General features: G+C 37.7%; 1 protein-coding gene across 1 annotated transcript in view; it reads right to left on the bottom strand.

Annotated features, from left to right (window-relative positions):
* The window catches only part of LRIT2 (leucine rich repeat, Ig-like and transmembrane domains 2), a 24,051-nt gene extending 15,330 nt beyond the window's left edge, over positions 1-8,721 (bottom strand). Inside the window, exons 1-2 of the mRNA XM_074284869.1 lie at positions 8,600-8,721; positions 3,218-3,684 (exon numbers count right to left, since the gene is read on the bottom strand). Of these exons, the coding sequence (XP_074140970.1) occupies positions 3,218-3,684; positions 8,600-8,721 (589 nt within the window). The remainder of the gene's footprint in view (positions 1-3,217; positions 3,685-8,599) is intronic.
* Between the last annotated feature and the right edge of the window lie 7,164 nt (positions 8,722-15,885).

The raw sequence follows: 15,885 nt of genomic DNA, 5'->3' as shown, positions 1-15,885 counted from the left end.
AATGTATTTGTTGAGGGACAACTAGGTGATGCAGTAGATAGAGCATCAGCCCTAAAGTCAGGAGGAATTGAGTTCAAATTTGATCTCAGACACTTAACACTTCCTGGTTATGTGACCCTGGGCAAGTCACTTAACCCCAATTGCCTCAGGGGGAAAAAAAAAAGAAAGAGAGAGAGAGAGAGAGAGAGAGAGAGAGAGAGAGAGAGAGAGAGAGAGAGAGAGAGAGAGAATGTGTTTGTTAAATGGCCATATGAGATTAGGGTTGATTTTAGTCTGTGGAATATGTGTGTGTGTAAATATGTAAAAACATATACACATGTGTATGTATAAATGACGATGTAAATTCTATATAAAATATACATATGAAAATATTATTATATAGAGTATTATAAAAGAGTGAAGTTTTAAGCTTTATTAGCATGTGTGGGCACACAGACACACACATCACCCTACCTTCAACCCATCAACCCAAACCTTCACAGCACAAATTTTTATTCTTGGAGGAAATCAAATTAAAATCGACATTATAAGTAGACTTAAGAGGGAAAAGAATCTTGATATGGCAACATCCTAACTAAAGAGTTCAAGAGGAAGCGAGAAGTGGGGAATGTTTTGTCTTCATGATGGTAGTTGATGTTAGAGGCTGATAGGACATAAATGAGAGCTCATCTATCAATGATTAAAATAACCTCGGTCTGCTCTCTTGCCAACAGTTTCCCTGGGACACTGCTCCTCTGCCAGCCAGGGATCTCACATATCACCTTTTCACCATTTTCCAGAGGTGACTCTTCATGGAACCCAGTAGCTATGGTTTTACAAATATCATGGTCTAACCCATTGAGCTAACTAGCCCAAACACGGAAACAAGAAGTGACTGAAAAGAACCAACATTCCTCCCTAATACTTTTGTGCTCAAACTGACCCAAGCAAGAAGAGAAAACTGAAGCAAAAATGGATAAAGTAATCCACCAGGGTCACACAGGTAATAAGTGGCAAAACTGGTCTTTAAACCCTGTGAGAGGGTATAAATTAACATTCCAGAGTAAGAACTAGTGATAAGAAAAGTCATAATGACTATAGAATTGTGGGTCTAAATCAAGCTGTTTTTCTTTCTGTTTGACTTTTTCTATCACAAAGTCATTTCTACAAATCCTACCCCTAAACCACTCAAGGCTGGTCTGTGTCTTCCATTATGAAAGTTTGTTGCATTCAGAAGTATTAAAGGTGCAGCCTAGCATTTCCTAATTCTTAGGGTCATATCCACAGATCTGACCTCTAGGTCCCAACTTCTTAAATTGTGGTTTGCAATTCCATATGGGGTATCGGAACTGAATGTAGGAGCTGTGAAATTGTGCATTATTTCCAGTAAATGTTTGATGCATATGACCATATTATATACCTACATACCCAAGAGAAGTGAAAAATTTCTCAGGTAAAAGAAGTCACAAGTAGGAAAAGTTTAAGAAGCCGTGATCTAGGTCACATACTAGAGCAACTGACCCTTTTCAACATGTTCTTTGACGCTTCTTTCTTCCTGGTTACTCCAGCACAAACTATAATCTCCTTCCTCCAAATACCTCCAGTACAGTGATTCAAGCTCCCTAAATTAATTTAGCACTTATTAATAGATTCTTGGAGAAGCCAGTGGCACAATGGCTAGAACACCAGCCTTGGACTCAGAAGGGAGAGAGAGAGAGAGAGAGAGAGAGAGAGAGAGAGAGAGAGAGAGAGAGAGAGAGAGAGAGAGAGAGAGAGAGAGAGAAAGAGAGAAAGGAAGAAAGGAAGAAAGAAAGAAGAAAAAAGAAAGAAAAAAGAAAAGAAGAAAGAAAGAAAGAAAGAAAGAAAGAAAGAAAGAAAGAAAGAAAGAAAGAAAGAAAGAAAGAAAGAAAGAAAGAAGAAAGAAGAAGAAAGAAGAAAAGAAAGAAAGAAAGAAAGAAAGAAAGAAAGAAAGAAAGAAAGAAAGGAAGAAAGAAGGAAGGAAGAAGGAAGGAAGGAAGGAAGGAAGGAAGGAAGGAAGGAAGGAAGGAAGGAAGGAAGGAAGGAAGGAAGAAAGAAAGAAAGAAAGAAGAAAGAAAGAAAGAAAGAAAGAAAGGAAGAAAGAAAGAAAGAAAGAAAGAAAGAAAGAAAGAAAGAAAGAAAGAAAGAAAGAAAGAAAGAAAGAAATAAAGAAAGAAAGAAAGAAGAAAGAAAGAAGAAAGAAAGAAAGAAAGAAAGAAAGAAAGAAAGAAAGAAAGAAAGAAGAAAGAAAGAAAGAAAGAAAGAAAGAAAGAAAGATTGTGGAGGAAAGGAGAAAAGGAGAGAAGGAAAGAAGGAGAGGGGAGCAAAGGAAGAAAGGAAGGAAGAGAAAAGAGATAGCTTCTATGAGACTCCATTCTCTAACTAGATTGAAGCCTGTTAAGATTGACTCTCTGATAGTGCTATAATAGAAAGGCTACTGGTTTAGGAGTAAGGGAACCTAGGTTGAAATACGAGCCCTGCACAGGCAGTAAATATACCACTGGTGTGACCTTGGACAGGCCAGTTACTTCTGAGCCTCACTTGTCAAAATAAAGGAATCAGACTAAATCATTTCTGCAAGCCCCTTCTAATTCTAAATCCCATAAGCCTGTGAATGAGAGGGATGCTTTCCAAGAGATGACGTGATGTAGGGAGAAAAACATCTCAAGTCAAAGTTCCTGCACTCGGTTAAATAGCTGTATGACTCCCTTAATCACTCTGGGACTCAAGTTCTTCCTCTGAAAAGTGAAGGCTTTTGGTCTAAGTCAAAGGCTCTTAACCTGAGGTCTGTGAACTTTAAAAAAAAAAAAAAAAGTGATAGCTATATTTCAATACAGCTGTTTTGCTTTGTAATATTGTGTATTTTATGTTATGTATTTAATAGCACTTCACCCAGCTGTCAAGAGAGTTAATGACCTACTATAAGTTAGGAAGTCTGAGACCTCCAAGTCCTTTTTCTTATTCTAACTTGTATGAGCAGTGATTTTGTTGTATGTTCTGCCCGCATCCCCCGAAGCACCTGGTATAGAGACATTCAGTGATAGGTGCTTTATACAGATATGGCAGTGGACTAATTAAGAAAGAGCTTCCTGAATTTGTTCATTTATCAAGGGCCTACCCAGCACAATGTGTTTTCCTATCCTTTCATGTGTTTGAAAAGCCCTGAGAGCCTCTGGATGTTATTCTCAGGAGCTGAGCCAGACAACTCGACTTCTCTTACCCAGGATGATCTTGGAGTTATCATTGGGGGAGAAAGGACCAGCCTGTAGGTGAGACCAGGTGGTGAGGAGCTGCTGGGGGAGATGCATCAGTTGATTGCTGGAGAGGTCCAGGAAAGTAAGGTTCCTTACATAGCGAGCAGCTTCTGCAGATACAGCTGAGAGGCGGTTCCCATGCAGATCCAGCAGACACAGCTGTGGAGTATCCCCCAGAGCTCCCCAGGGAAAGGATACCAAGTGATTCCCAGGGAGGCGCAGCTCTCGAAGGCTCCACAGGCCCCGCAGCATGATAGAGCTGACACTGGTCATGGAGTTATAGGGCAGCCACAGGTACTCAAGGCGAGTGAGCTGCTGGAGGGTATCACCTGGCACTCTCCTGATAGCTGTCTTCTCTATGCGGAGCTTGGAGGTGTCCGATGGGATCATCATGGGAGGAAGGGTCATCTCAGGGTCATTGCATATGACCACCCTAAGTCAGATATGAAAGAGAAGGCCAAAATACCAACATTTAGTGGTAATCCTGTGCCATTTAGTTTCATATGCCATCTTAATTTTGTATACTATTGCCTCCAGCTTCCAATGATACAGCTAATATTTTATACTCAAACTCATATTTTTCTCATAAGTCTATACAAGTATAAATAGTCTCAACCATTCAATAAACTCCACAAAAAAAATTATAAAGTACTTACTATTTGGTAACTGGGTAGGATTCAAATAAATAGCATAAAAATCTTTCCCTCAAGGAGCAAATAGTCCCTCTAGAACTAACAGAATCAAAACTCTCAGAGGTATAAAGGACATCCAAGGACATTTATCTTGTCCAAATCTCACCTGTATAGAAAGCCTTCCACAGCAGCCTTCAAAAAATCTTGACAACCTCCCAAGAAGAAGAAATCACCACCTCCAGAGGACCATTCTACTTTTGAACAGCTCCAAATATTGGAAACTCTTCCTATCATTGATCTAAGATCTGCCTCTCTGTCATATCTGGCCATTCTCAGTTCAGTCTCCTAAGGCCAAACAGAATAAACTAAATCCCTTTTTCCACATGGGACCCTCCAAATACTTGAAGACAGCTATTATGTCATCCCTAACTTCCCTTCTTCCACACAAGCATCACCATCTCCTTTGGCCAACCCTTTCATTGCATTCTGGTCACTTTCTTTTGAATGCTGTCCAGACCTAAAATATATTGGCACAAGGCTGATTTGAGAAAACCCTAGGCTGACTTACATGAACTAATGCTGAGTGAAGTGAACAGAATCAGGAGATCATTGTGCACAGTAACAGTAAGATTATGTGATAAGCAATTATGAAAGACTTAACTGTTCTCAGTAATGCAGTGATCCAAGACAATTCAAATAGATTTAGGATGGGAAATGCCATCCAAATCCAGAGAGAGAACAATGGAGACTGAATGTAAATATCTTTATATATATATACTTCTTTTTCTCATGATTTTCCCTTTGATTCTGATTTTTCTTTCCCAATATGACTGATATGAAAATATATTTTAAATGCTTGTACATGTATTATCTAGATCAGATTTCTTGGTTTTTTTAGAAGGAAGGAGGGAAGGAGAAAATAACGGAACTCAAAATTTTACCAAAATAAATGCTGAAAAATAGCTTTACATGTAATTGAAAAAAAACCACTATTGGTTCTTTTTTTTTAAAAAGAATTACTGGAGTTCAGGATGAATGAGATAAAAATGTTTATTGAGTTCTTATTGTGTGCAAAATACTGTATCAAATGGCATTGATTTTTTATTTTTCCTGAGGCTGGGGTTAAGTGACTTGCCCAGGGTCACACAGGTAGGAAGTGTTAAGTGTCTGAGACCAGATTTGAACTCGGGTCCTCCTGAATTCAAGGCTGGTGCTCTATCTACTTCGCCACCTAGCTGCCCCCAATTTTTATTTTCTTAATTAACTAACTATGCTTAAAATCTTTTACCTGGAAAAAAATAATAAAATATGTTAACCCAATGCAGTCCATGGGTAGTCTGATCAAGTACATCAAGATTTTCACCTCAATCCTTAAGCACAAGATCTGAGTTGTATATATTGTATACACAGTAGATAATAAGTTTTATTGGATGAAGTTAGAAATGAATTTGTTTAAGATGTATACATGAAAAGGTGAATAATGATAAGATAATATTTAAACAACTGCCACTATGCTAAATGTTAAGTGAGTAGAACAGATAAGGTATCCTATAGGAACACCAAAGAAAAAGAAACCATTGTAGATTACAAATCTTGAAGCTGTCATTATTCTCTGTGCTTTCTCCTTTGAATCCTTTCCTAAATTGCAGCCATGTCACTTTTCAATCCTCCATCAACTGTATAATTCTCAAGAGTCACTATGCTCATATACATATTGTAGATTTCCATATCTTAGCTTTTGTTATAAAAACATAAAATCCAGCTAGGAGTAGACACAGATTTTAATTTTGGTTCTGGCAATAATCAGTTGTTTACTTTTCTGGGTCTTAATTCACTTCTCTATAAAAAGGTGTTGAACTTAGTGATTTATGTTGACCACATTCCCTTCTCCTAGAAATATTGTTTACCTCTGGTATCCATGGCACTTCTCTTTCTTGACTCTTGTTCCATCTGCCAAATTACTCTTTCTTAGTCTTCTTGGTTGGGTCATCATCCTCTCATCCACTGGATGTGGAGGTTTCTCCCAAGGTTCTGTTTTCTCTCTACCTCTTCTCCCTTGGCCATCTCATCATCTACAATAGGCTTACTCATCATCTCAAATGATTCCCACGTAAATATATTCAATTCTAAACTTTCTGCTTAACTCCAGTCTCTCATTACCAATTGCCTGTTGAATATCTCTAGCTAGACATCCTTTAGTCAAACTCAACACGTCTAAATGAATATTCCATTAGCAAGGATCTGACCATGTCATTCCCCTACTCAAAAATTTTCTCTAGGACATTTAAAATCCTATGTAAGGTGTTATTCACCTTCCTTTCCTGTCTTGCTTTAAATACTCTCAGGGATGTGTTAGTAAATGCTTAACAATCATCTCTCAAAAGGAGGGGATACTATTTGCATCTTTTAAATTTAATGTGAATTAAGATTTCCTTCATCACCTTCTTAAGTCTAGAAATTAAAAAAAACATAAACCAAACCATGATGTATAGTATTTGCCAATTTCTAATATGTATTTCTTGGAAAGAGTTTGAGCTCACTCTAGCACACCACTCCCTTTCATGTAGTCTTAGTTCTAACCAAATTGGCCTATTAACTATTCTCCATGTATAACATTCCACCTTCCTGAGCACCTTTGTACAAAATAGTTCCTTTGAGTTTAGAATGTTCTTTCTCCTCACTTCCCTCTCTCAGTCCAAATTTCCTTCAAAGCCTTTCTTGATATCCTTAGCTAATAATTTCTCCCCTTGAAACCGTTTTATACACACACTTTGTATTTACTTATCTGTATCCAGATTGCAACTCCCTGTCATCAGAAGACTATAAACAACTTGAGGGCAAGGCCTATTCCATTTTTCTTTATTTATTGTCTTCAGCATAGCGCTTTGCACATACACTAAATATTGTTGGTTGGATTGAATTGCATCAAACTAAAATCTTCTGCATATAAAATTCTGTAATCATAAAATTCCATGAAGGAAATGTCTCAGTCACGCTTCCCTAAACACCGAAGTATAATGGAAAAAACTGGGCTCAAAATCAGACTTAGTCCCAGTTCCTTCAACTCACTCTGTGACTATGAGCAAATTATTTAGTAGCTTTCAGCCTTGTTTTATTTATCTATAAAATAAGAATTAAGAAATATTTGACATGGCTAGCTCATCTTAAGTGTTCTATGTAAATATGAATGCTCAAGAGATGCAGCTTTTTGTATCTTCCAAGGGTTCACATTTGCTCATTATGGCTAACCCTTTGCAGCAAATGAATCAAAGGTTTCTTGTAAGTAGCCAGCTGTGTGCTTTTCCCTGGCCTTTCCCAGTCCATGCTGGGAAGAGTCTCAACATCATAGCTACAATTCCCCACCCCCTTCCTTTAGTTCCCCTCCCTGGTAATTTCCAGGACTTTGAAAAGAGAGGATAGTAGAGGTTTCCTAGTCCTTCCAATAATTTCCCTAAAGCAAATTAGTTCCCAAAGGACTTATATGTATAAGCAGTAGGAATTGCTATCATCAGAGCATAACTAGCAATTTTGGATCTTTAGGCAAACAGCACTATGTGCCAACTCAAATCAACAGGAAGACAGAGATTCCAGGATATGGGAGGGAGAAGGAAAAATAGTTTGATTCTCTGCTGTAGTCAATAAGAATACCAAAGCTTTATTTGTGATGTTCTAGCAAATGTTTAATTAAAGAAAATTACAGTTTAGTTTCATAGTAAAAATGAGGGTATTAGCTGAGAAATGGAATTGTCCCAAAATGGAGCAGGCTGCCTCCTGAGTGAGCTCTCAATCACTGGAAGCATTTAAGCAGAGGCTAGCTGGCCATCTGTTCAGAAAACCACTGTACAGTAGATTACTCTATGGACTGAATGGGTGAGAGACTGGACAGATCACCTCAAATACAGCTCCTGAATTTTGACATCTATGATTTATGATATTTCCTTTACTTTCCTTGCTTGAGTCGTTGATACATGTTAAAATACAATCTCAGGTCTCCAGACTATGTAGAATGTTCCTCTCAGAATATTTCTTCCTGATTGCTTCACCTGTTTTCTCCATGGACTGTATTTATGGGAGTATTTTGGAAATATAGAGATTTTTCCATGGTACCCAAGCTAAGGATGCCCAGGTTAGGGAGAGAAGAGGAGAGAAGGAAAGACTGTTCCCCTATCAAAGGGCAAAGAAAAGATCCAGATGCTTTGCTGTGTTCTAATCAGAGTCCCATTTTTGCTCAGGTCCAGGGTTCTCATATATTTGATCACACAGATGGGAGCAAGAGGGAACAAGCATTTATCAAGCATCTTCTATCTGCCAGACACTGTGCTAAGTACTTTAAAAATAGTACCTCATTTGATCACCATGAAATATGATTATCATGAAATGCTTTCTAACACCTAAAAAAGGGTGGTAGGGTCTCCCACATGAAATCAAAGATTATAGGATTTAGAGCTACAAGGGAGCTTGGAAACTTAAGAGTCTAACAACCCCTTTGTTTTATGAATGAGGAGAATGAGAACCCGAGTGATTAAGTCATTTACCCAAGGTCACAACAGAACTAAACAGAGCCAAACCTTGAACCTATCTCTATGCAAATCCACTTGGTAAAAGGAACACAACCTAGAAAGGAGGGGTCCCTCTAGTCCATCTTTTCCCAGACATAGAGCCCTCATTCTGAGAAATGAAATTAGGTATTAGAGCAGCGCCTGACATCCCACTTACCTGTTTTTGGTGCCATCGCTGAGGCTATGCAGGCTACAGGTACACTGGGAAGGACAGGAGCCAAGTGCTTGGGGAAGCTCCCTGAGAGCCAAACACCAGAGCACTCCCATGGCCACCCACATGGCTCCAGACTCCCAGACTCAGGCTGGAACAGAGGGGCCTTTTTCCCCCTATCGGATCTTCCCCTAGGTCGCTCCCATCCCTTGAACTCACAGTCCTTTCAGGCCAGCTCTTGCAGCTTCCCTTCCCCCTCCCTCCTGGCTGCCTGATACCATCGGATAAAAGGATAGGCTGTGGATTAAGGAGAGGAACTGGAGCTATTTTCATGTGGGTGCTTATTGCTTCCTGGAATATCCCAACTATGAGGAGGGGGGGTCCCTCCTCCAGCAAACTATTTCAAACAGAGATCCCCAAAGAGATTTGAAGGAGGCAAGTAGAGGGTCACTGGTTTCAGGGTTCCCCAAGAAGGAAAACATGGCATCATAGAACTTAAAGCTGGAAGGAGCTTTTAAGATCACCTAGTTCATCCTTTTTATTTTGCAAAATAATCATTCCAAAGTTTAGAAAGGAGAAATGACTTGTCCATAAAAATGCAGAGTGCTTTCCAAGGCTGGAAACTTGCACAAGTGCATAGAGATGGTGGGTCAAACAACTGCTACTAGTCCAATTTGGCTAGAACAGAGATGAAAAGGAATACTCATAAATAAGTTGGGAAGCAGGTTGGAGCCACATGGTAGGCCAGATCAAGCAGATTCCATTTTATCTTGGAGGTAATAGAGAATCACTTAAAGATTTTAAATCACTTAATTCAATGCAAAAAAAAATGATTAAGTATCTAGTAGGTATAGAGTCTTCTGCTATGAACTAAGGATTTAAAATTTTGAAGAGATATAACCAATGTTTTCCTACCAAACCTAGAATATTTTAAATAAAATTCTCCTAACTGGTGAGAGAATGTTGACACAGCATTATAGAGAATGGTGGAATTAGCATTAGAGTTTTGAATAGAAAAGTCATAGAATAAAATAATAGAATAGAATAGAAGACAGGCAAAGATATATTGACCAATAGACAGATAAATGGCCTCAACTCCCTTTAGAACTGACTTCAGGGAGATGAAAGAGAAAGACACTCTTTCACACATGTAGAGGAAGCCAGCTCTTCAATATGTCATTGATGTCTATATTGCCTCCCTAAAAAACTTTGGGAAATTTTCCATTGCATGAAGTCAGGGTCTCTTCATTCACTGATGGCCACAATATCTAGAACACCTAGAGAAAGTGTCTTGTGATATCTTCATTCCAACATTCACCTTGATTGATAAAGATGGCTTCATCTAAATAGTAAACCTCCCTGGCAGAATCATTGAGATCTACACCTAGATCTCTATACCTATTCAACATGGGAGGGTGTCCTACCACAAGCCACAGCTGTATATAGGGAAAACACATTCTACTGAATTCACAAGTTCTTAAGACCTTTCCTCCTGATATAAGACATTGGAAATGTTTTTCATATGACAAAAACGTTTTGCTTTATAAAGAAGAAAGAAATGAAATAAATAGACTTCATCAGACACTCATTAGGATATTATTCAAGCAAGACCTGGCCACAGAGACTAAGAGCTCTTCAAGTGTTTAGGGATCAGAAATATTAGTGTAAACAAGGTATCCTCTGTACTTCATATAGTGCTTTGCACACATTAAGTGCTTATTAAGTGTTTCTTGATGTACAAATTATAACTTCTTCAGGGCAGAGATGTGTCTATAACTTGGATTTCTAGCCAAGCCTAGAGCATTTTGCATGAAATTGTGAAGATGTCCATCAATTGGGGAATAGCTGAACAAGTTGTGGTAGAGGAATGTGATGGAATACTATTGTGCTATAAGAAATGATGAGCAAGCTGTGTAACCCTGGGCAAGTCACTTATCCCCAATTGCCTTAGGAAGGAAGGAAGGAAGGAAGGAAGGAAGGAAGGAAGGAAGGAAGGAAGGAAGGAAGGAAGGAAGGAAGGAAGGAAGGAAGGAAGGAAGGAAGGAAGGAAGGAAGGAAGAAGGAAAGAAGGAAAGAAGGAAAAGAAGAAAGGAAGGAAGAAAGAAAGGAAGGAAGGAAGAAAGAAAAGAAAGAAAGAAAGAAAGAAAGAAAGAAAGAAAGAAAGAAAGAAAGAAAGAAAGAAAGAAAGAAAGAAAGAAAGAAAGAAAGAAAAGAGAAAGAAAGAAAGAAAGAAAGAAAGAAAGAAAGAAAGAAAGAAAGAAAGAAAGAAAGAAAGAAAGAAAGAAAGAAAGAAAGAAAGAAAGAAAGAAAGAAAGAAAGAAAGAAAGAAAGAAAGAAAGAAAGAAAGAAAGAAAGAAAGAAAGAAAGAAAGAAAGAAAGAAAGAAAGAAAGAAAGAAAGAAGGAAGGAAGGAAGGAGGGAAGGAAGGAAGGAAGGAGGGAAGGAAGGAAGGAGGGAAGGAAAGAAGGAGGAAAGGAAAGAAAGAAAAAAGGAAAAGAAAAAAGGGAAGGAAGGAAAGAAAGAAGGAAGAAAGGAAGGAAGGAAGGAAGGAAAAAATGTTGAGTAGGTGGATTTCAGAAAAGCCTGGAAAGATTTACATGAACTGATGCTGAGTGAAGGGAGCAGAACATTGTAGACAGTAAGAGCAACATTGTATAACGCTCAACTTTCATACTTAACTCAGATCTGAGCAGTACAATGACCTAAGACAGCTCCAAAGATTTGTGAATGGAAATTGCTATCCATATCCATTAGAAAAAACTGTGGAGTCTAAATGAAGAGTGTAGCGTACTATTTTCACTTTTTTTGTTGTTTTTTGTTTTCTTTTCTTTTGGTTTTTCCCTTTTGTTCCGATTCTTCTTTCACAACATGATCAATGTGGAATTATGTTTAAAAGGATTTTATATGTATAACCTATATCAGATCACTTGCTGTCTTGGGGAGAGGGGAATAAAGGAAAAAAAGTTGGAATTCAAAATCTCACAAAAATGAATATTGAAAACTATCTTTATATATAATTGGAAAAAATAAAATACTGTTAAGTGGGGGGAAAAGTAAGAGAGGGAACAAAAGAGTAATGAAAGAAAAGAGAGGCAAGAGTGGGAGCTGGACCTTCTACAAACACAGAACTCAAGACTAGACAGAAAATGGCAAAGAAATCTGCAAGTTGTATTTTCTGTAAAATGAAATGGGAGCTAAAAGTGAAATTAGAAGCAAGGCCAGAATAGGTCTGGAAACCAAAACTACTTTGGTGAATTCATTCAAAATCTGTAGTTGGAAATAATTTTATTTTATAGTTTAATCTCAATATGAAATACCTTTATTGCTAAAGATTCTTTTATTTTTGTTCACTATTCTCAAATTTCTTCTCTTCAGTTTTATATTTGTCATAATATGATTCATTTTAAATTTTACATCATGGTTGTATTTAACCTTTTTTTTTTCTTTTCAGCCTTACATGCCTTTCTGTGTTAATCTTTTGTATATTTTTTTTTCAGAATGAAGGGTATTTATTTTTTTTTTTTTTGAGTCTAGGTCTACCTATCTCACCCAAGAGGTAAATGTGGTAACCAAATATCCTGATTCCCACTGCTGATCTGTTTCCATCCTGTAAGAGCTCTCCTTGACTTAGGCAGCTTGGTGGTCCCCATTTGCAAAGGCTCAACCTACTGGTTCCAAAATAATATATCACCTTTAGCACTTCTACCTCTTGGAGACCCTAAAGAGATCCCTCATTCTCAGCCATTCTAGGAATAGAAACAAAATGTGCTATCATCCCTGGACTCTATCTTATTATCATAGAACAACATGAGTATCTTTTTTGTTTACACTTCAGTCTCTTGATTTGGAATGCAATAGTAATTAATAAATCCTAGAACGATACCTATTTCTTTCTTTAAGCACTATAATATTTTAAACATTTTTTATGATTCCAAAAATAGGTTTGAGGGAGGGGTGTTTTATTTTTTTAAAACATTGCAAAACAGCAAACAACACCTCCCAGAAAAACCTTGCTGTACCAGGCCCAAGACTGCAAAGACAGACCAATAAAATACCAACTTTCCAAAGAAAGACCAATAACATAATCTCTCTAGAGACTGATCAAAATAATGTTGCCATTCTAAGGACAGAAAAATACTTCCTCTTTAAGAACTGACCAACAAGAAACAGTTCTCAAATGACCAACTCCTAATGCTGGGCTACAAATGCTACTATATATCCAGATTATTATATCTGGGAAGTCACTTCAGTTCTCTTGATATCAGTCTCCTCATCAGTAAAATTAGATGTTTGGCTTATGTCAGGAGTTTTTAATCTAGGGTATGGAAACTTGGTTTTGGGGTTGTTGTTTTTTCCAATATTTTGGTAGCTGCATTTCAAATAATTGATTTTCTTTGCAATTCTACATATTTTATGTATATAAAAATATCATTTTGAGAGTGGGTCCATTGTTGTCTTTGTCCTCCATTCTCAAAGAGAACCATGACTTCAGGAACATTATGCCATGATTTGCAAGTGAATTGGATTTAAGTGAGGGAGGTCTGTGCAAAGTCACCAGTCTCACTTTCTACTTTGCAGCCATCCAGATCCAGTGGCAAGATATTGATCAGGACCACTAAAGGCCAGGATCTCCCTTGCATCTGGATCCATAGACACTCCTAGATTGCAAAAACAGGTCCAGAATCCAGAAAAGAGGAAAATCAGTGAGGACTTTAGTGATGTGGATCTCCCTGGAAAGATAGGACCTAAAAATGGGTTTCCAAATGCCCAGTCCAATGCTCATGCCATACTATCTCCCTGCCTCTCTTTTAGGGCTCACCTCAATTAGGATAACTCATAAGGGGGCATGTGAAATTGATAGAGACATTGCATGACAATTATGAACTTTTTTCCCCTTTAGGTAGTACAATTATCAAAGTACTTACTATATTCCATAAATCCTGAAGGACTCAATGTTTCAGTAATATGATATAGAAATGATCCAGGATTATTTCCAGAGTTTATTCCCTTTTTGGGATCACTGCACATAATGCTATCTGAGCAACAGAATAACTACATTGCCTCCACCCAAGCTCTGAGCATATCCATCATTTTTCCTGGGCCTCATCTTTCCTATCTGTAGAATAGGGATAATAATTCTCACTTTACCTTGATCCTCACAGAATTATTACAAGAATTAAATAAGATACAATTTTAAAAATAACCCAGTCTAAAAAGAAAATGTAAATACATAAATGATTTGACTACAAATGATGAAGCATTTCTAGGCACAAAAATTACAATATGATGCCCCTATTTCATGAAAGACAACATGAAATAGGGGAATGAAAACTGGTCTTCTGTTCTTCATGTCATTGTCATTGTCCTTAATGTATTGAGAATAGTATGATGATTCAATAAGAATATATGTGTGTGTATTTATTTCATGAACTTAGAACCTCGTATCAGATCAAAGTCCATTGCTATTCTATAAGTGCAGGAAGTGATAATAGGAATTATTCCCATCTCATGACCAAAAGCAACAAGGCACAGTGAATAATGTCCTGGGCATGGAGTCAAAAATATCAGGGGTCAAATTCTATCACCTATCCTTACTAGCTAGGCAACTCCAGGAAAGTCACTTCATTTCTATGTGTGTCAATGCTCCGTGACCTATTATACCTATGTAGAAAGACCTACATAGATATTTTGCAATATGCAATGGAAAATCAAGTTTCCATGCTGGGATTCCTTCCATTCTAGTGCACAATGGTCAGTGACCAAGAGCTATAATTGGATGGGTTTCAATGGTAGAAGCCTACTTGTTTTGAAAGAGGACAGAAAGTAGAAGAAGTATCAAGTGTGTTCTGTTTCATCCCAGAGATCAAAAACCAGGTGCAATGAGTGGATTGAAAAAAGGCAATTTCATCTTGAAAAGTTTTCTGACAACCAGAGCTAACCAAGTGAACTGGGAGATCTTGAAAAGTGTTGAGTGATCCCTCCTCAGAGGCCTTCCAAAAGAAGTTGGACACGCATTTGACCAATTATGTTATAGTGAGATTCTTTTTGTGTATCAGTTGGATTACATGGCCACCGAGGTCCCTTTCAATTCTCCAATTTGGTGATTCTGGAATGACACAACTACAGAGTTCCCATTCTGATAAAAGTCTGAAGCATCATATAAATTAGGTAACATCTGTAGCTAGGATATGGGTTATGAGGCTGAAGGTCTAGAGACAGAAATCTGTGGAGACCAAAAGCAGGATTAAAAACCTGCATTCTCTAGGGTTTGGAGTCAGACTGAAAGGATCTAGTAAAAAACAAAGAATTCTCTCAATTTGTTGCAGTATCACGCAGATACATGCATGTTTTAAGATCAGCCAAGTATTTTTTAGCTTCCTCTGGGTCCAATCCACCTAAATAGCTTTTATTGACAATCCTCTCATTTGTTTCTTGGCAACATCTGCCTCTAAGCATCAGACTTGACCCTGACTTCTCACTGATGTTATCTCTATAAAAGTCTAGTGAATTCCCAGGACTGCAGAAATAACTCTTGTTTAAAGCCCTTTTTTTTCTCCTCCCTTTCCAGTGAAATATAGATTCATTTTATTCTGGCTGCACAACTCAGCCCTAATTCTTTATTAATGTGACCCTTGGACACTTGTTCTTAATCCTCTGCCCAATAGGGATAAAATGAATCAGAGTTTTTTTCTCTATTCCCATAAATAGCATATTATCAATTCAGTGAGTGTTTTCTTTCTGATCCTTCTGCTAAAGAGATGCTTTATGCAGTGGACATGTGAGTATTCCTCAGTTTGTCTCAGAGGATATCAGCATTTACAGGGCATAGAAGAAAAATAATAAGATCTAGGATTTTCTGTAGCAGCCTTTGTGCGTGGATATGAAGTATATTTGACAGGGAAGTTAGTCCTAGTATCCTGAAAAAGAAAAAGAAATTTAAGAGGGAGTGAAAAGTTAAAGAATGGGTAAGGAAGATTGTAAAATGGAAGTTAGTGTCCTGAAAAAGAGAAAGAAATCTAAGAGGCAGTGAAAAGTTAGGGAATGGCTTAAGGCAGACTGTAAAATGGCATCCTATGCTCTGACCAATGGCTTTGAAGAATTTGAAGCATATGCCTTCCCCACTCCCCTCATGGGAGAGGGTAAATATAGAAGGATATGATGGTGGTGCAAAATCGGGAGCAACAGGAAAAAATAAGGGCTTTGTTCTGATCACCAACCAACAGAGGCGAAAAAAAAATACAATATTTAAATTGAAAATCTCTTCACCTCTCTTGGGTCTTGGTTTTCTTATAT

This window comes from Sminthopsis crassicaudata, chromosome 2 (assembly GCF_048593235.1).
Source record: "Sminthopsis crassicaudata isolate SCR6 chromosome 2, ASM4859323v1, whole genome shotgun sequence".
NCBI lineage: Eukaryota > Metazoa > Chordata > Mammalia > Dasyuromorphia > Dasyuridae > Sminthopsis > Sminthopsis crassicaudata.
Note: the sequence above shows the minus strand (reverse complement) of the source record. Positions and strands in the feature narration are given on the sequence as shown.